Here is a 19,966-nt window from a genome sequence, read left to right on the forward strand (position 1 = left end):
AGCAGATATTGTATCTAGGACAGCTTTTGGGAGTAGCTTTGAAGAGGGAAAGCGCATATTTGAACTACAAGAACAACAGACGACGCTTACTTTGCAGGCTATGCGAAGTGTCTATATTCCGGGACTAAGGTGAAAATCTTCTCTTTGATTTCCAATTGTATTAATACTAAGCTGATTGGCATAGATGATGTGATGCTAATAAAAATGCTTAACCTTTTAAAGATTATGTCCATACTTTTTTAAAACAAAAATTCATTTACTAACTCCCATTCGTTTATGCTAAAGTAAGAAATGTTGTAGTTAGAAGCTCTAGACAGATAGTTCAGTAAGTAGAGATTTAATTATCTTTGTTGAAGATTCTAGAAAAATATTAAAGATTTTTGTGATTTATTTATTTCCATTTGTATTAGTCCATCATAGGCAATATATATATATATTCTTTCCTTAAATTGTAAATTTAACAAATTTGGTATGTATTTTATCCCTATAAAAAAGGGGGCTGTACACGTGAAGAAGGTATTGAAGAGTTTTCTCTTTATTTTGTAGTCTTTATCTTCCATCTCTCTCTCTCCCCTCTTTTAATCTTGAGGCATAAATCTGTAGATTTCTGTCTAGTGTATTAGGAAGCAATAGATATTATAACAAACAGAATTGGTATCAAACCTACTGGGTCCTAACCACATTTTACTTGAAAGATTGTAGAGTTAATGAGGACGTTGAGGGGTATTACTATAGATAAAAAGAGGGACTAATTAGAGTCTGAATGGGTAAGATATGACCACGATGATTTCTTGACCAAATAGTGTCATCCTTCCAAGTCAGATTTATAAGGCTAAGCATGGTGCTCATGTGCCATGACCCTTGCCGTTAGAATCCCATGGTACATTTCAAACTCTAAATGACCAACAACTAAGGATTATCGAAGTAACCTGATGAGCAGCTTTAGATCACACTGAGTGTTATATGGAGTCTCCATCCAGGACTGAGAACTTCTTGGACATGTGACTGGAACGTCGAAATTGGCCAAGATTTCTATTTCCTGTTTGCTATGGGATTTGAGAGAAAAATTACCTGCGGGCAGAATTAGCTATTAACTCCAAGGGCTTCGTGTGCTAAATCATGCATATTAGTTGTAGTTTCGAGCCTTATCACAGGGATCCATTGACAAAAGACATGCAGATGCGGAGCATGACCAATTACTTAATGCCTTGCACAGTTGTGGATTAACCTCTGAATTTGGAATCACTCCTTATCTATCCAGAAATCGGAATTGAACCTAATTTACAAAAACACCATACCAAAGGAACTTCAATCCCCAAGTTGAAAATATGAGCAGACAAACTAACGAGACCTGAGATGAGCAGAAAGTTACCAGCTTTAATACCACCTAACTTGATTTTAGGAAGTTCTATCAGCATGAAACAAAACATTTAATGTCATGATATCTGATAATTAATCAATGACAATGGTATTTTACTAACTATGACATTCATGACTGTTTTTGTCAAATCATATGCAGGTTTCTACCAACTAACAGAAACAGAATGATGTGGAAACTAGAGAAGGAAATTCGGGATTCAATAAGGATATTGATCGTATCAAATAGCAAAATAAGAGAGAACTCAAACAATCTTCTGTCTCTGTTAATGTCTGTCAATGGCGATAATGATAAGGATAACCAGGGGTTAGGGGTGGAAGAAGTTATAGATGAATGCAAGACATTCTACTTTGCAGGGAAGGAGACAACTGCCAACCTTTTGACTTGGGCACTTCTGCTCCTAGCACACCATCAAGAATGGCAAAGTAGGGCACGAGAAGAAGTCTTTCGGGTTTGCAAGAACAATGAACTTCCAGATACAGAGAACCTAAATGATTTAAAGATTGTAAGTTTGATTTTTCCTCATTTCCCCCATCCCTCTACAGCATCGTTTAAATAAAAACATGCATCCCCTCTCTAACAGCTTAAGCTAATAGATGAGGTGGTTACCATTGTATTTCACTCCACCCATTTATGAAAATTTGTCCTCTGACAGACCTTTAAGACAGTAGAGTGCACGTTGTGGGATGCGTGAAGAAAACATTTAAATAAATGCATTGATCTCCTCTCTTACAACTTGAGTTTAGAGCAAGATGAGATGATTTATTCCGAGTAAACGAACCTTTTTACTGTTACAACTCTTCCACTGAGCTTTGCATTTCGTCGAACAGGTAGCATGCATACTGAACGAAACACTTCGACTCTACCCTCCAGTTGTGATGTTGATGAGGCAAACATCAAACAACATTAAGCTGGGAAATCTTGACGTTCCGACAAACACGCAGTTCAATTTGCCAATAGCAGCTGTCCATCACGATCCCTCGATATGGGGAGAAGATGCAAATGAATTCAATCCACTGAGATTTGCTGAACCCCGCAAACATTTGGCCTCGTATTTCCCATTTGGTTTAGGCCCCAGAATCTGTGTTGGGCAAAATTTAGCCATGGTTGAATCAAAACTTATCTTGGCTATGATCCTCCAACAATTTTCTTTTGCAATTTCACCATCATATGTTCATGCCCCAATTCTCTCCTGGACTTTGGAGCCTCAGTATGGTGCATACATTATTTTCAGGAGGATTTCAAGCTGAAGCTTTTCGCAAAATTGCTCAATCTTCATAAATAATTTGGCACTGTATAACGTCATCTTTATGGTGAGGGTTTTCCTATAATAGATTTCGTTGAACCATGCAGACACATATGAATTATAATTTCAAGTATTTATTGATGTTTGCAGTAAAGTTCATGTCTGGAATGTAAGTCACATAGTTGCTTTTAAGCACCATTAAGATTAGCCAAACATGCTACCTATTCTCACTCTTTCTGCACGTTGTTGCAACTATTCCATTACGTTAGTATAAAATTTGAAATTTGCCTTCATAATGTTTATAGTGATTTGGTTAACCACCAAATATTTGATTATTCGGATAAATTTATTTATTCAAATTTTTAAGAGCATTACACCTGTAATTTGCACGCGACCATGTGTGCGCCACCTCGGAAGCAAAGGCCATGTAAGCTAATGTCAACTTGCCACGTAAACATTCTGATAGGCCACCAATTAACGTGACGTACGCAAGATGTGATCAGGTGAAACAGGGCAGCGGCAGTAAAGGAAACAAATTAGTGCAGCAAGAAGGAAAACACGTAAGCTTGCAACCAATAGCATGCGCAGACCGTTAAGAAGGAAATTCTAGAAGAATACCAACTATTATAAAAGGCAGGAAAGGAGCAATAACAAAGGCAGGAAGACTCTAGCAAACCTGAGGAGAGAAGAGCCTTTCGTATATCTCAAATATCTTGTAATTTTTTATTTATTAGTCAAAGTTGATTGTAATCAATCCTTTGAATTCACTCAGATTTTTAGTGCTGTTCTGCGTTAAGTCTCAATTTATTCCTTCCTGAATCTGTCTTATCAATCTGGTATCAGAGCACCTTCCTGGAGATGACACTAGTCGACCGCGTTGGGAGCATTGAAGGACGGATGGATGGACTGCAGCAGGGGTTGTAAACGAGTCTCGACTCCCTGGGATCAGATTTTGCGGGGGCAAATGTCAGCCATGATGGAAAAATTTAACTGGATGATGAACAAGTGGGAGGAGCAGGAGAGAGGACGGAAAGGAAAGATGGATGAAAGGGTCTCGACATTGGATATGACCCCCAGTTCAGAGGTTAGATCGAAATTGATAGAGATCAGTCGAGGTGTGGAGGGAGGGTACTAGATATATGAGTGGAATATGGAGATCGGATCAACGAAATTGGAAGCTGGAGCTATTTGTGTTTGATGGTAATGATTCGGATGGTTGGATCTTTAGAGCAGAGCGATATTTTTCCATCAATCAGATGCGGAAGGAGGAAAAATTGGAGGCCATTGCGATATGTTTGGAAAGGGAGGCACTAGCATGGTTCCAGTGGGAGAAGAAGAGGTGAAAACTGCAAAACTGGAAGGAGCTTACAATGAAATTTAGGTTGGGAGGCACATTTTGTCAGGGTGACGCTACCCTAGGCAAAACCTTGGTTTTTATGAAATCAATGATTAAGGCATTTAGAGAAAGTAGAGAGGGAGTATTGTTGGAGCTAGGAAGCATCATTGCTGAGGAGTTATAGATGAGTACACCAGTAGCACTTGAGGGGTGCTAGCAGAATTCCTTGGGGGTGTTCGAAGAACCCCAGGGCCTTCCACCGAATTGCAGTCGGGATATAGTGTTGCAACCAGGGATAGCACCTGTAAATGCAAGGCCGTATGTGCAGAAAAATGAGATAGAAAAATTGGTTTGGGAAATGCATGAGCCCTTTCTCCAGTCTGGTATTATTGGTCAAGAAAAAGGATGGGAGTTGGCGTTTTTGTGTAGCCTATGGGCATTAAATCATGTAACAGTGCCGTACAAATTCCTGATTCCAATTATTAAGGAACTCCTTGATGAATTGTACGGAGAACCAGTCTTTTCCAAACTAGATTTGAAGTCCGGATATCATCATATTCGGGTTATGGAGGGAGACACTCGAAAACAGTATTTCGAACTCACAAAGGGCATTATGAGTTCCTTGTCATGCCGTTCGAACTGACGAATGCTCTAGCCACTTTTCAGACACTTATGAATGAGGTCTTTAAATCACAATTAAGATGGTTTGTCTTAGTTTTCTTTGATGATATTCTAGTCTGTAGCTGTGATATGGAGGAACATTGTGAGCATCTTAAATGTGTGTTAACCTTGCTGGCTAACAATCAGCTGTATGCCAATAAAAAGAAATGTTAGTTCGGGCGGATGGAGATAGAATACTTGGGGCACATTATATTGAAGAAGGGAGTAGCAGCTGATCAAATAAAAATTAAGGTAATGTGTGACGGGCCAAGCCCTCGAAATCTCAGAGATCTTCATAGATTTTTGGGCTTAACCGAATACCATCAAAGGTTTGTGAAGGGATATGGAAAACTAGCTTGGCCTTTAACTGAAAGGTTGCGGAAAGAAAACTTTTACTGGGACAAGGTAGCTAAAGCTTTGCTCCAAAAATTGAAAGAGGCTGTGGTTTTGGATCCAGTGTTAGCCCTACCAGATTTTCGTAAGTAGTTCATTGTAGAGACTGATGCTTCAAGGTATGGACTTGGGGCAGTTTTAATGCAAGAACAGCGTCCTACGGCTTATTTCAGTCATGCACTAAATCCACATAATTATAGCAAGTCAGTATATGAAAGAGAGTTAATGACCATCGTTTTTGCTGTTCAAAAATGGAGGCATTATCTCTTGGGATAGAAGTTCATCATCTGGATAAAACAGAAAAGCTTGAAGTTTCTGATGGAGCAAACAGTGGTTAATCCCGATTATCAAAAGTGGTTGGTTAAGCTAATGTGGTATCACTTCAACATATTATCGACCGGGAATCGAAAACAAAGTAGCTGATGCGTTGTCAAGGATAAATTCGACGATTGAATTGATGGTGATAACAGTCTCGAAGGTGCTATCGCTAGAAGGGCTAATAGGAGAGGTTAGTGCGAATGAAAGCCTGTGAAAGATAGTGGATGATATAGAGGCAGACCGACTACCACATCCAGGATATTCTATGTCGCATGGGAAGTTATTATACAAGAGGTGGCTGGTGATACCAAAAGAGTTTGCAAAAAGGCCATGATGGGAACATTGGTGGACACTCCGGGTTACTTAAGACCTAATGGCACTTAGCAACCAATGTGTACTAGAAAGGGATGAGGAAAGAAGTCCAAAGGTACATCAGCCAATGTTTAGTATACCAACAAAATAAATACTTAGCCTTGTCGCCAGCAGGTCTCTTGCAACCGCTACCTATACCTGATCAGGTATGGGAAGAAATTGTTATGGACTTCATCGAGGGGTTGCCTAAATCTGCGGGTATGGATACAATCTTGGTGGTAGTGGACCGACTAAGAAAGTATGCACATTTCTTGCGTTTGAAGCATCCTTTTACAGCTAGTATGGTGGCAACCTTATTCATTAAATAGGTGGTTTGCTTACGTGGGGTGCCAAAATCCATAGTGTCTGATCATGATAACATTTTTATGAGTAAGTTCTGGGAAGAAATATTTCACCTACAGGGCACTAAACTTAATAGGAGCACCGCATACCACCCTCAGTCCGATGGGAAATCCGAAGTGGTTAATTGCACGCTAAAGACATACTTGCGGTGTTTTGCTTCCACCAAACCCAGGGCTTGATACAGTTGGCTGTCATGGATAGAACTATGGTATAACACTTCTTATCATGTCTCCTCTAGAACCATCCCATTCTAGATTGTTTATGGAAGAGAGCCACCCCCGTTGATACGATTGGAAAAGGGTTCGACCATAGTCTTAGCCGTAGAGCAACAATTGTTGGAAAGAGACCTAATCTTAGAGGAACTCAAGGAGCAATTACTCAGAGCACAGTTTGAAATGAAACACAGTGCCGATGCTAAACAATGCAATGTATGTTTTGAGGGTGGTGACCAGGTCCTCCTCAAGATTAGACTGCATAGAAGAAAATCCTTAGCCACACGTCCGGATGAGAAGCTAGCTCCAAGGTTTTATGGGCCTTACACGGTGATACAAAAAATTGGAAAAGTGGCATACCGCCTTAATTTACCTCCCACGGCCCACATTCACCCGGTGCTCGACGTGTCGCAGTTAAGAAAGCTATGTGAACGTTCCAAATAGTAGAGGAATTACCTTCTCAACTAAATGAGGAGTTGGAAATGCTGGCAGAACTGGAGGCAGCACTAGGAGTAATACTAGCGACTGCGGGCAACCTTCGTGGCCATGATGTTTTGATTCAATGGAAGGGTATGCCTCATTTAGAAGCAATGTGAGAACCTTATGATTTGATTGATCAACAATTTTCCTCCTTTCACCTTGGGGATAAGGTGAGACTCGAAGGGTGGGATAATGATAGTCCACCAATTAACATGACATACGCAAGACGTGATCAGGTGAAACGGGTAGGGGCAGTAAAGGAAACAAATTAGTGCGGCAAGAAGGAAAACACATGAGCTTGCAACCAATAGCATGTGCAGACCGTTAAGAAGGAAATTTTAGAAGAATACCAACTACTATGAAAGGCAGGAAATGAGCAATAATAAAGGCAGGAAGAATCTAGCAAACCTGAGGAGAGAATGAGCCTCTAGAATAGCTTATATATATTGTAATTTTTTTTTAGTCACAGTTGATTGTAATCAATCCTTTGAATTCAATCAGATTTTTCAGTGCTGTTCTGCATTAAGTCTCAATTTATTCCTTCCCAGATCTGTCTTATCATGTTCCTTCCACAAGCTTTGCTCAGTAGCTGTGATGCAATAGAATTTGCTAGTTGAACTCCTGCGACAACATCATTTGTGCTTGCAAGTCTTCACCTAAGAGTCACCCTGATCTAGCCTCACTCCTTCGTGAACCTCAGTTTAAGTTCAAATGATTATGCTCTTACATGAAGATAAGGTTTCTACGACCTTGCCCTATATTTCATTATTTGTGGTTGTTTCATCTAAGTCAAGGTTTTGGGAGTAAGAGTTTTGGGAGGTCATATTTTTGTATTTGGGTGGTCGGAAACAATGTCTTTTTTTTCTTTTTTTCTTTTTGGGTAAAGTTAGTTGGAAAATGTTCAAAAGCTCTAAAAGAAGATGAAATAGTAGAAGAAAATCTTGAAAGTGAAGATAAAAGTACCTAAGTTCCTTTTTTAGCCCCATTCTCTAACAATTTATTTTTCTTTAAACTCATTTTTAATCCCACATTTTCCTAATAAAATAATTTTACATGCAAATTCAAAATATTTTCCTACTATTAACTATATAAAAAAAAAATCACTACTACAAAATTTATTTTCCAAAAGAATAGGGTTCTAACAAACTCTAAATATAAAAGAAAATGACTAGAATATATATATATTTATATACACACACACACATATCAAAGTTTGGTTGGAGATGATGAACAAGTGAGAAATAAGAGACCGAATGTGCCTTCTATAAGGTTTTTGAATGATAGATGTGAACCACTGGATCTTAGGATTGGATCATAACCCTTAATTAACGGGAAAATTTACACCCTTGAATGTAGAGAGGCAATAGTCTCCCAATCGAAATTAATGAACTAGATGCTTCAAGCGATATCACGTCCACGTTGATCTTCCGTAACGCAAAAGCTTGGGATGGTCGTAATCATGTCCTTAGATTCTATAACTCCTCACACCTTTCTACATTACCTTTGGATTGCTGCCACATGACTCACATTTTTGAATCGTTAGCATTATCAACATAAGTCCTCCACCTTGTATGAGTATCTGACTTGGATTTGGGAGACTATTGCTACACTTTGTCATAAAAGGCATTCGTCACCAAAAAGGTTTTGCTACAAATGGCCACACTTCAATAGCAGTACCAACCAATGCAATATAGACCTGCATGGGCCCCACCACTTGAATGTAACTAATTTTTTTCATAAGGACAAAATTTTACGTTGTCCTTGGTAACCCTATTCCTAAGCCCTCTACCTATAAAGCTTGAACTTGAATGGTTACAGTAGTATTTCTTGCGAGGGCCATGTGTGCACTACCTAGAAAGTGAAGGCCACGTAGGCTAATGTCAGCTTGCTACGTGGATGCCTTACTCGCTTCCCACTAGCTCTATCAAATAGTAACAATTGCAGTAGAATTTGCCAATCGAGCACCTATAAAAGCACCATTCTAGCTTGCTTAGTCATCTGAGCATCCCTTGGCGAACCTCTCATAAGTTCAAATGAAAATGACAAACATGGAAGGGTATAACGACAAGGGCTAGTAGAAGAAGCTCTTTTCATTGCACATTTAGTTTCTATACTATAACAAGTTTGGAGAGTTTGAGCGTATGTCAACGAATCTAATTGATAAGGAAACAATCTTATCAATCCCAAATATCTGCCAAGATCGTTGATGGTTAGAGAAGACCTAGAAAAACTTGAAAGTTGAGTAATTTTGTTCAAGAAAAATATGAACAAAAATTCTCAATCAATGAACACTGAACACATGTAAAATTAGGTTTGCAGCATCGTTAACCTAATTTAACCTAGAAATTCATCTATAAATACACATTTGTAGTACAAAGAAAATCTATGCAATTCTTGAAACCCTAGATAAAACTCTACATGCTTGTCTCTTTAACACACTATTTTTCTTGATCTTATAATTTTCTGCAATTGACTTCATTATTGAAATGTCAAAAATCATTAGCCTTTTTTCTTAAAAAATGGTGAACTTAGTGTGTTCACAAAGTCAATGTGTAGATAATACACATGTTGGCAAGGATGTAGCAAAGGGCCCATTAACAACCAGGTCATACAAATTTTTAAGGTCGACAAAAAGTATTTTGATTAACTTATATTATGTTTTTAGATTTTTTTTTAACTTTCATCGTCCATAACAGTAAATTGAGACTTTTAAAAACTTTTGGAAATTTAAAAAGTTTAGGTGTATTCAATTGAAATTTTTAAAGACTCTAAAAATTTGTGTACTCAAAGAGACTTGTGAAAACTTTTAAAAAATCTTTAAAAATCACGTGGTATTCAATTGAAACTTTTTCGAAGTCTCTATAAGTTATGTAGTATTCAATTGAGAATGACTTTTAGGAAATTTATAACTTGCTAGACTTCTAGAGACTTTTTGGTAGATAATATAAATAGGAATCAAAAGAAATCTCCCATCCGTTGAGAGATTTCTCAAACCAAGCCGGCTTCTTCTTTTCTCTTTCACACTCTGGGGTTTTCTCCATCTCTTCCAATCTGGTAAAATTTGCTTTGAATCTTCATTTTGAGTTTTTCTTTACTGATAGGGTACCTCTCTATGAGTTTTCTCTTTGATTTTGATGGGTAAAGATGACTGGCATTTGAGTTTATTTCTTGATTTCATCCTTCATGTGTAAAGAATTGAAATTTTGGTGATGGGTTTCTGTTTGGCATTAGGGTTGCTATTATAGAGATCAAATGTTGTTTGTTATTGAATGCAATTACTGTAAGTGGGTGTCTGGTTTTTAAAGATATGTTATTAAGTTGGTGCTTCATAATTTCATTTGGTTGTTGGTCGCATGGATTGTGCATTGGCTAATAGAGTAATGGGATTTATTGGCACTTTTTGCAATGGTGCTTTATTGGATGATCTAATTTAAAGGAACAAACATAGAATCTAATGTCTTTAATCTTGTCTAGGTATAGAGTGGTTATGTGGTTGAGGATTTGGGGCTTAACAAATTGAAGGAACAAAGACTAGGTTTTCGACCTCCCACATTGTCAATTGCTATTGAGAAGTTGTTTTTGTCTTTTATCTATTTTTTTTTTGGTTTATTCTAATTTTGAATTATTTACTCAAGCTATTGAATTTGTATTAATTACTGTACTTGGTGAAATATATTATTATGCAATGGAAAAAGAATGAAATAAGAATATTGATATCGGATTTATTAGATGGGATACTGTTTGATGGAATATGAATATGGTGTTTTATTTGAAAATTTAATTGGAGGGATTGACTATAAAATAGGCATGATTGGGTTGCATACGGTAATTTAACCTCAAAAGCATTATAATGTCCAATTCAGAGTGTTATCTACTATGTTGAAAGTATCAGTAATTATTTGTTCTATAATTATATGACAATAGTATTAACCGAAGATTCAACACAAGAAAGTGACAAGTTTCAGTGATGAGGTACAGAAAAATATGAAAAATGGACGTGGAAAGAAAGCAATGAGCCGCTAAAACTTATGGTTGATGCCGCCACTCGTAATTGATGTAGTAATTGGTTGTTTCAAGATGAGTATAAAAAAACGTATATTCCCCCATCTTACCAAAAGCTTGGTGTTTAAAAGACTTATGTCCAATATAAAAGTCACGTGAAATTGTTTAAAAACCGTACAACAAGTATTTTAAACTTATGCATCGTAACTCAGGGTTTAGATGGGATCATGTGATGAAGAAACTCACCACTAGTGATGAAGTATGGGACAATTACTTTATGGTGAGCTTTTGATGTGATCCAGGACACGCAAGCGTTGAAGTCAAGTTCAACTTCAAGCCCGGGGAAAGATCCATTGATAGTCGACAGTAAATCGATGACGCGATTGAGGGTTAAGTGAGTGAAAGAGGCGTTGGGATTGCTCGTCAAGGCAACCGTTGATGAAACCATGTTCGGGATTCAAAATGGAGCAAGTTTCATGTTGGGATTGAATGTCGAAGAAGCTTGGATCAATGTGTTAAAAGTGGACGAAAAATGAGCCAAAGTGAAGAACTGTGCGACCGCAAGATGTGGAGATTATGTATGTTTTTACCATATCTTAGTATTTTAGTATAAATACTCATTATTATTCATTGTATTGGAACTTTTGACATTATTATTATTGAGAGGCTTTTATTGCTTTCTTCTTGTGTTCTTCAATTAGACAATTTGCGAACTTATCAAAATTTAAATCTTGTGGCATTCAAATCAACCGGGTTAGATTCACATATTTTTGCATATTCAAGAGGTCCGCACATCGTTGACAATTCGGGTTGCTTGGTTCCAAATTTATTGAGTTTATTTCAAAAACTTGCTTTGGCTTTCTTGGGTCGATTTTCAATCTTGATCGTGGGTTTGGTAACGTTTGCCTACATGGGTTCACATCAGCTTCACCTATTATTTGATTTAAAAATATATAAAATTTAAACTATTGGTTAGTAATGTGTGTGTTTCATATGTTTAGCACTTTATAATTATTTTTTCCTTTAATAGTCTTATCCTAAAGATAAAGATATTGTACAGACTTTTTTACGGACTATGAAGATTTGAGAATTGAAGTTAAAAAGTGGAACAGCTGTTGGGACACACTCAATTGCATTAGGGGATGATACTGATACAGGAACATTTTATACAGCAGAAAGAAGAATTAGTGATGGTTTAATAGATGATTTCATGTATGATCCTGATACTAAAGCATTTATACAAACCGATAAACAAGAGCCTATAAGTTCATAGGTTGTCCAATCATTTCAAAAAAGAAGTAGAACCAAGTTTGAAGCAAAATCTAGTTCGTTTGATCCCAAAAGTATTCAATCAGATGTTATATGCAAACTTTTTTGTACAATTGACAAGATCACTTGAGCTATTGAATCAATTAACGCTAGAGAGCATAATTTTTGGAACATTATCAAGGAGATCTCGAACTAGACGATGATAATCATTTCAAGATCCTTGATATGCTTAATACAAAAGCAAAGAAGTTTGAGTTTTCGAACATAACACCAGAAGAACGCTCTAAATGGATAATTTTTAAATTAAAATGAGGCTTTGTTTTTGGAGATGATTTATAGTATTTTTAAAGTTTTGGATTGTTAATATACTATTTATGGATTTTTTAACTTTGATTATAGAATTGAATTCTACATTTGTATAGTTATTTATAGATTGTGACTTCTAAATTCATATTAAATTAGTGATAATTGATTCTTTTTTACATGACATTATCATTTTCTTTGTATATGCATTTAATTTTCATTCCTTCTATTACTAGGTAATTCCGTATATATAATGTCTAATGTTAACATACATGAAGATCATGAAATAGAGGTGGATGAGATTGAAGAAGATGAGAATGAAGAATATGAAACCATTAGGTATTCCTGGATGACAATTCAAGCAATTCTCTATGTGATAAATGATTATATAAATAACAAATGTTGTGAATGTATTAAACGTTCACTAACTAGGCGACCAAAAATTAGGTATGGATATGACTATATACATAAAATATTAAAGGAGGATCTAGAAAAATTTTGACATGTTTATAGAATAATTCTGATAAATTTCTAAAAGTTAGCAATATCACTATAGAAAAAAATCCTTATAGGATACTAGGTATATTTGTATTGAAGAAATGCTAGCAACATTTCTACTAATTGTTGGTCAAAATACTCGATATTGCTTGATTCATCAAAAAATTGGTTGATCGCATATCACTACCAGCTGAAGTTTCAACAAGATTTTACAGATATTAAACAAATTTACAGTAGATATTATGATCTAATCGAAATACAAGATTTTACCCCTAATTTAAAGTAAGCGATAAAATAATATTTATTATCATTTTTGTTTTATGTTATTGTTAGTGTTCTTATTATTTGCTTGTATTGTTTTATTATTTTAGGATTGTATTACAGCTATCGATGGTATCCATATTCTAGCAATGGTAATTGGACGCGATACAAGCAGTTATAGAAATCATCATGGAACAATTTCACAGAATGTTTGGCTGCTTTAACTTTGCTTTAGTGTGTGTGTATATGTGTATATATATATATGTGTGTGTGTGTGTGTGGGATCAACACATGATTCTAAAGTGTTAAGTGATGCTTTCACGAGGAGAAATGTACTTAAAGTGCCATAATGTATTACTTTATTATTTCATTTTTTCTTTTATCTTATCGTATTATAATTAAACATGTCATAAGCTACTTGCTAATTTTACAAGTATTTTATATTCAAGTAAATACTTTTTTGGAGATTGTGGATTTCCAAATCGACATTAATTCTTAAATCATTTTCGAGGTGTCCATCATTATCTTCAAGATTTTTTCTAGTTAGGGTCGTGACCCTGAAAACACAGAAGAGTAGTTTAATTTTCGTCAAGCATCTTTAAGGAACATAGTTGAGAGTATATTTGATATATTTAAATCACGATTCACAGTTTTCAAAACAACTCCTCTATTTTCATACCATACACAAGCGGAGCTCGTATTAGCTTGTATAGAATTCAAAATTTTCTTAGTAAAGAGTGACGTTCTGATGAATTTTCAGTTGAATTTGATAATGAAGATTTATCTAATTCTTCGGTTAATTAAAAGGTTGACTTTGGAACTTTTTTTAGAGTTAAGAACAAGAAAGAGAGTGCTAATGCATGGAGTGATAATATAGCAATTGATATGTGTAATGATGTTGTGAATGTTTGATATTTTTTGTTGAACATTACTAAAATATTATAAAATCACTTAAAATTTCACAAAGTTCACAAGAGTAACACACATAAAAAAGTATAAAGAACCTTTAAAAATCTCAATTGAATACACTCCCATAGTAATACTATTACTTATCAGTAACTACTTTTATTTGTCATAAGTTGGACGTGAATAGAGTTCCAAGAGGTGACTACTTCATTCTTAAAATATTTAATGCTCAAAATATTGGGGACATCAAAACATGCAAAATTTATAACTTACTATAGGTAAGAGTCCATGTACAATCACATTTATCCACCACTTATGCGTGAAGTTTGGAACTAATCGAGGTATTGCCACTGTCCGAGGTGATCAGTTGGGTTCAAGAAAATGCTACCTTAACTCTTTACGAAAGTTTGAGACCTGAAGTGCGAATATGGTTCTAATAGACACCGAAATGCTTGACGCATTTGTAGAAAGTTCAATTCCTAAACAAGGGAAAGATGTTGAGATGGTAGGTGCCCCTACGAAGGGGTTATCCCTGAAGAAGAAATTATGGAAGCAGGTTTGGATCCTAGGACAATAGAGTCAAACTCCCAGGCAATCCCATTCGAGGAGTTGGAACTCTTTTTGTTAGACCCTAGGATCTCACGAAAACGCTTCAGTTGGGGAAAGAGCTAAACTTGGCATCTCAAAGTTGGCTACTACCATCTTAATGTCAACCTCAAATTAACCCCCCAATAGGCAGAACAGAATGGCAATGAACCTAGAGAGATACGAAGCTTTGAAAGAGAAGGTGCAGAAGCTAGTGTCTAATGGGTTCATTAATGAAGCGGTCTATCCAAGGTGGATATCTAATCTAGTCCTGTGAGGAAATAAAATGGCAAATGAAGAGTTTGCATAGACTTCTCCAACCTCAACCAAGCATGCCCAAAGGACAACTTTTCGCTCCCAATGATTGACTAACTTGTAGACGCTACAGCAGGACACAAGTTACTAAGTTTTATGAACGCATATTCTGGGTACATTCAAATTCTTATGCGAGTTTAACATTTCGTACAAACTAAGGACTTGGTGAAGAGATAGGCATTGGAAAATTTCATAGCGGAGTTCACTGAGTCCCTGGATATCAACATGACAATGGAACTACTAAACCACCTGACTTGAAACCTGTTTATAGATGGATCTTCTGGTGAAACGGGCTCAGGGGTAATTTTAGTGAGCCCGAAGGGGTACAAGTTCAGTTGTTGTGTAATATGGTTTGGGTTCAATGCTTCTAACAATGCAGCAGAGTACAAGACATTAGGCCTCAGGCTATCAAAGGAGATGCAAGTAAAGAGGTTGATGTCAATAGCGATTCGCAATCGATGGTAAGCTAGGTCAATGGCAACTTTGTTGCGAGGGATAAAGGCATGACATCTTACCTCAAAAAAGCCATAGAGTCACTTCAATTCTTTGAGAAGTTCAAATTGACCTAGATACCAAGGGCTAAGAATGTGCATGCCGATGCTTTGTCAAAGCTAGCCAGCAGCCAAAATTCAAAGCTGCTCAAAGTGGAACCAATTGAACACCTTTTCAGACCTTCTATATACAACGATGATAGATGATTTGGATTGAAGGAGCCCCATTTTGGATGCACCCAATCATCACTTTTCTTAAGGACAAAATGCTAACAAATGACGAAGAAAAGGCTCACAAACTCAGGTGTAGGGCCACCCACTATATGCTCTAAAATGAAGTGCTTTACAAAAGAAGCTTCTCATCACCCTTTTACTGTGTATCGAAGTAGAAGAAGCAAATCATGTTTTGTGTGAGATTCACGAAGCGGTTTGTGGCAACCATACTGGTAGATCGACACTAGCACATAAAGTGCTAAGACAAAGATACCACTGGCCAACACATAAAAAGGACGCGATACAATTTGTAAGAAAATGCGACAAGTGCCAACGCTTCTTCATCATTCAAAGCCAGCTATCTTAAGAACTAATTGTGGTATCTAGCCCTTGGCCTTCACTAAATGGGGGGTAGACCTCAAAGGCCTTATTCCCATCGGAAAGGAAAATACCAACTATGTAATTGTCGCCATTGATTAATTCACTAGATGTGTCGAGGCTGAACCCGTGGCAAAAATCATTGAGGCCAACACCTCCAAATTCACATGGAAGAATATTATTTGCTGGTTCGAAATTTTCCACTCATTCCTATCAAATAATGGGAGGTAGTTCGACAACAAGAAAGTTAAGGACTTGAGTGAAGAGCTGGAAGTTAAGAATCATTTTTCTTCCCCTCATCACCCAAACAAATGGCCAGGTAGAGGCAGTTAAAGATATCATCAAGCATATTTTGAAGAAGAGGCTAGATGCTTCGAAAGGGGCATGGGTAGAAAAGATCCATATTCGCTACGGTCAATTCTCACCACCAGTCGAACTGCAAATGAAAAAACCACTTTCTTCATGTCTTATAGTGTAGCGGCCATGAGTCTGGTTGATATAGGGCTACCCTCGCCTCATCGCCCACACTTCAATAAGGTATCAAATGATGAGATATGATGGTACGAGTTCGATTTTCTTGAAGAAAGCAGGGACGACTCCCAAATAAAATTGGCCTCTTACAAATGAAAAATGACTAGGTACTACAATGCAAGAGTTAAGAAGTCATTCCGAAGGGCGATCTCCTATTAAGAAGGATTTTCTTCTCTTCCAAGGAGCTTGGTGTAGGCATATTGGATTTGAACTAGAAAGATCCCTACCGCATATCAGACGAGTTGAGCCGGAGACTTTCAAGATTGAAAATTTAAATGGAAAGGTGCAACTTCACCCCTGAAACTTCAAGCATATGAGAATATGCTATTAGTAAATACCTATTCTATCATGTTTGGATTATCCTCAACTTCTATGTACCTTTTATCAATAAAGATGTGTTATGCTTGCTGCCATTTCTCGGATGGATCCCTAATGTGATGGAACGAACATCATGAAGCTACTCTGTAAAAAATGCTACATTCAAATTAATTATGATGAGCCCATATGTTTCATCGAATTTAATTATGTTTCACCTATATAACTACATTCAAATTAATTATGGCAAGCCCATGTGATTATATTCAAATTAATTATGACGAGCCCATATGATTCCATTCAAATTAATTATAATGAATTTAATTAAAACTAGCCCATATGACTAGATTCAAATTAATTATAGTGAGCTCTGCGATGTTTAATCTAATCATAGCCAGTCCATGTGTTATGTTCAATCATGAAGAGCTCATACAAGCTTTAAAATCATCACACCAACACATTTCATTAGAGAAAACTTACCTTATTAAAATAAATGAATTCATTATAAAGGAAAGTTATTACAATTTTGAGCAAGGAAAACTATGGCAAAATCTATACATCAGTTTCATCCTGCTAAGACTCAGCTTCATTTTTCCCACCATTAGAGCTTTTAGTGTTATCCGCAGTGGTGGATGACTCTATTATGAGGAACTCCTCCTTCATGGTTGCCAGATTTATATAAGGATATAGCTCAACAATCCTCCCAAAAGTTCATTGTATGCGACTTTCCTCCAGTACAAATTGAGACTGTCATACTCAGTAGTTTCATAAAAGTGTGTCACATAGTTGTTCATGACTGATTTCCTGCCCCACTCAACTATTGCCTTGTATTGGTGACCTCGACAGTTAGCTCATCTACCTAAGCCTTTGTTTCACCATTTTTTTATTGGCCACCTCCAACGCCAATGAAGATATCTTTTGTAAGTTATATGAGTTTTCGACCCACTTCGTCATAGTATTCTCCTTAGCTTTGGAAATGTGGACTTCTTTCTTCATTTTCTCGTTTTAAGAAGTGAGGAGCCCAATCTTTGACTCAGTCTTGGCCTGCCTCACTCTAAAGACCTCAATAACTTCATTAGCAGTAGAGGCCTCAGCTTTAAGCCTTTTAGCTTCCGTAATGCATTAGCAACCTTTTGACTAAATTCCTTATTCAGCCTTTGCAGTCTCCTTATGTCCATTTGGGCATTTAAGAAGAAGCATTGTGAGCGAGCTTATAGGGCGAGGCCAACCTCCAAAATGTCAACCGAGTCATGGGTCTCGGCATAAGATGAGTACTTATTAGTCCAATATTTTATGGTGGGTTCTTATAGCTAACTGGAGCATCTCCAAAACTGTAGGGACAATTTTGTCAGACTTGTCCCCAGGAAATTTTAAGCTTCCCCTCTAAAGGACCACTTCTACTGGCCTCCTTGTATATTTTCCTTTCGATGAGGCCCTCTTCCTCCTTATTCACCTTCTCCACCTTTACTATCTTAAAGGAGGATATGGGGTCTTCCTCAATGGTTTTCTTCAACGGCTCATCAATCGTCGTTTGGCACTTAAGGGAGAGGAGGCTGAGAGTTCTTGATCAAAATTAGCTTTCTTTTAGGTCCTCCACAGAAGGCTCAACCTTTTCATTTCCCTTCTTATCCCTCTTTTTTTCTGGGAAAGAGGTGGGTTCAGCTTCGATAAATGGGACAGCTCATCCCTTTGATTTTTGAAAGTAAAAGAGTTACAGCACAATGATTTTTTCTTCTTCTCCTCCGATAGATGCCTCATATAAGATATGTCAAATTTGACATATTCCTTCTTGCCATATTCTGCAAGCAAAACATACGAACTGCTAGTATTAATTAAAAATCGAAAAGAGATATGAAGAGGCGATGGCTTACTCTTGGTCGCCATTAATAAATGTGTTACAAATAGAGTTTACTTCCCAAACGTTATCTTGAAGTACATCTTCTCAGAGGGCAGCTCATAAATGGCTACGATGGTAGCCCACTCATAAGGTTCTAGCTCGAACCAGTTAACTACAGCTGCACAAAACACACTTCTGATTACAAAGCCACAATGAACAAAAGATCTTCAACTGAAGCTAAACTCACTATACTCATGATACTGGTAAGAATGGTAGTCTCCGGGACCATATCTTTCTCCATTGTCTGCCAGTGCCCTCTAATCTAGAACTAATATAACTTTCAATTCTTTATCGAGGTCGGAGTTCCCTAGATGAAGGACGAATACGAACCCCGAGGGTTCATACAATACCACCTTTTGGAAAACATGGAGAGGCATATCCTCACCAAGAGTGACCTCTCCAATGAATGAAGGTCCCTGCAAATTGGCTCCATGCATTTGGCACTAGTTGGGTGAGAGCCAAGTTATACTGCCTAATGATATATCTAAAGAATGGGTGCAAAGTCAATTTCATCTTCCCGCTCAAAATTGCCTCGCTCACCACTACGCACCCCTCCCTAGGGAAACAAATTCGCTCATCAAAGGTCGGGACAAACATCTCTATGGTATTAGGAATTTTATACTTCTTCTTAAAGGTCTCTAACTTACTCTCTTTCATGTAGGTCACCCACAACAAACCCCACCTAACACTGTAAAATATGGGGCCCTTTTGTAGCATCCACGTACTGTGAGGTCCTCACATGGCCTCCTTGGTCTTCTTAGTTGGAATCAATAGAGGCAAACCAACCTCGGCACAAATTAGTGCCATATCAACCCTCTCAGACGACCCTCCGCCATTTTCTTCTTTAAAGATGATGAATGATTATCTTACAACACTAACGTGAAAAATGCGAAATTCTCACCTACGAAGATCACGAAAGGACACATAAATGGGATGAAAATACTCATCGAGACAACAGCAACAATGACCGAAAAGTTTCGAAATGAAATTTTCAAAGGATTTGGGAGATTTTTGTAAAGTAAAAAGGTAGGAAATGACTACTTTCCTCCTTTTATAGATAGCATGAGCAGAGAATCACCATTGCATTGGCCCATATTTAATCCTGGTCGAACATCTGTATCACCATAAGCATATTAAACCTGTTAAAAATTTAAATCAACTGCTATGATGGATCCGTGAATTACACGTATTAAGGACCGAGTGATCTCTTCCAACTGTAACAAACAGCATGATTGCGTAGTAAATGCGCATGCAACACAAGCATT

General features: G+C 37.1%; 2 protein-coding genes across 2 annotated transcripts in view; both read left to right on the forward strand.

Annotated features, from left to right (window-relative positions):
• LOC111400319 (cytochrome P450 CYP72A219-like) overlaps window positions 1-2,848 on the forward strand; it is a 7,602-nt gene extending 4,754 nt beyond the window's left edge. The window contains exons 2-4 of the mRNA XM_023027735.1: window positions 6-129; window positions 1,520-1,883; window positions 2,209-2,848. Of these exons, the coding sequence (XP_022883503.1) occupies window positions 6-129; window positions 1,520-1,883; window positions 2,209-2,628 (908 nt within the window). The 3' untranslated portion in view covers window positions 2,629-2,848. The remainder of the gene's footprint in view (window positions 1-5; window positions 130-1,519; window positions 1,884-2,208) is intronic.
• A 1,955-nt stretch (window positions 2,849-4,803) lies between these two features.
• On the forward strand, window positions 4,804-5,106 carry LOC111400320 (uncharacterized mitochondrial protein AtMg00860-like). The gene has a single exon (XM_023027736.1). It carries the CDS (start codon window positions 4,804-4,806, stop codon window positions 5,104-5,106), a length of 303 nt encoding a protein of 100 aa, XP_022883504.1.
• The last annotated feature ends 14,860 nt before the right edge of the window (window positions 5,107-19,966 follow it).

The sequence above is a fragment of the Olea europaea genome, chromosome 10 (genome assembly GCF_002742605.1).
Source record: "Olea europaea var. sylvestris chromosome 10, O_europaea_v1, whole genome shotgun sequence".
NCBI lineage: Eukaryota > Viridiplantae > Streptophyta > Magnoliopsida > Lamiales > Oleaceae > Olea > Olea europaea.

What these genes read in the sequence shown, in the direction of transcription:
- LOC111400320 (XM_023027736.1), top strand. Translation starts at nt 4,804, where the DNA reads ATGGAGATAGAATACTTGGGGCACATTATATTGAAGAAGGGAGTAGCA.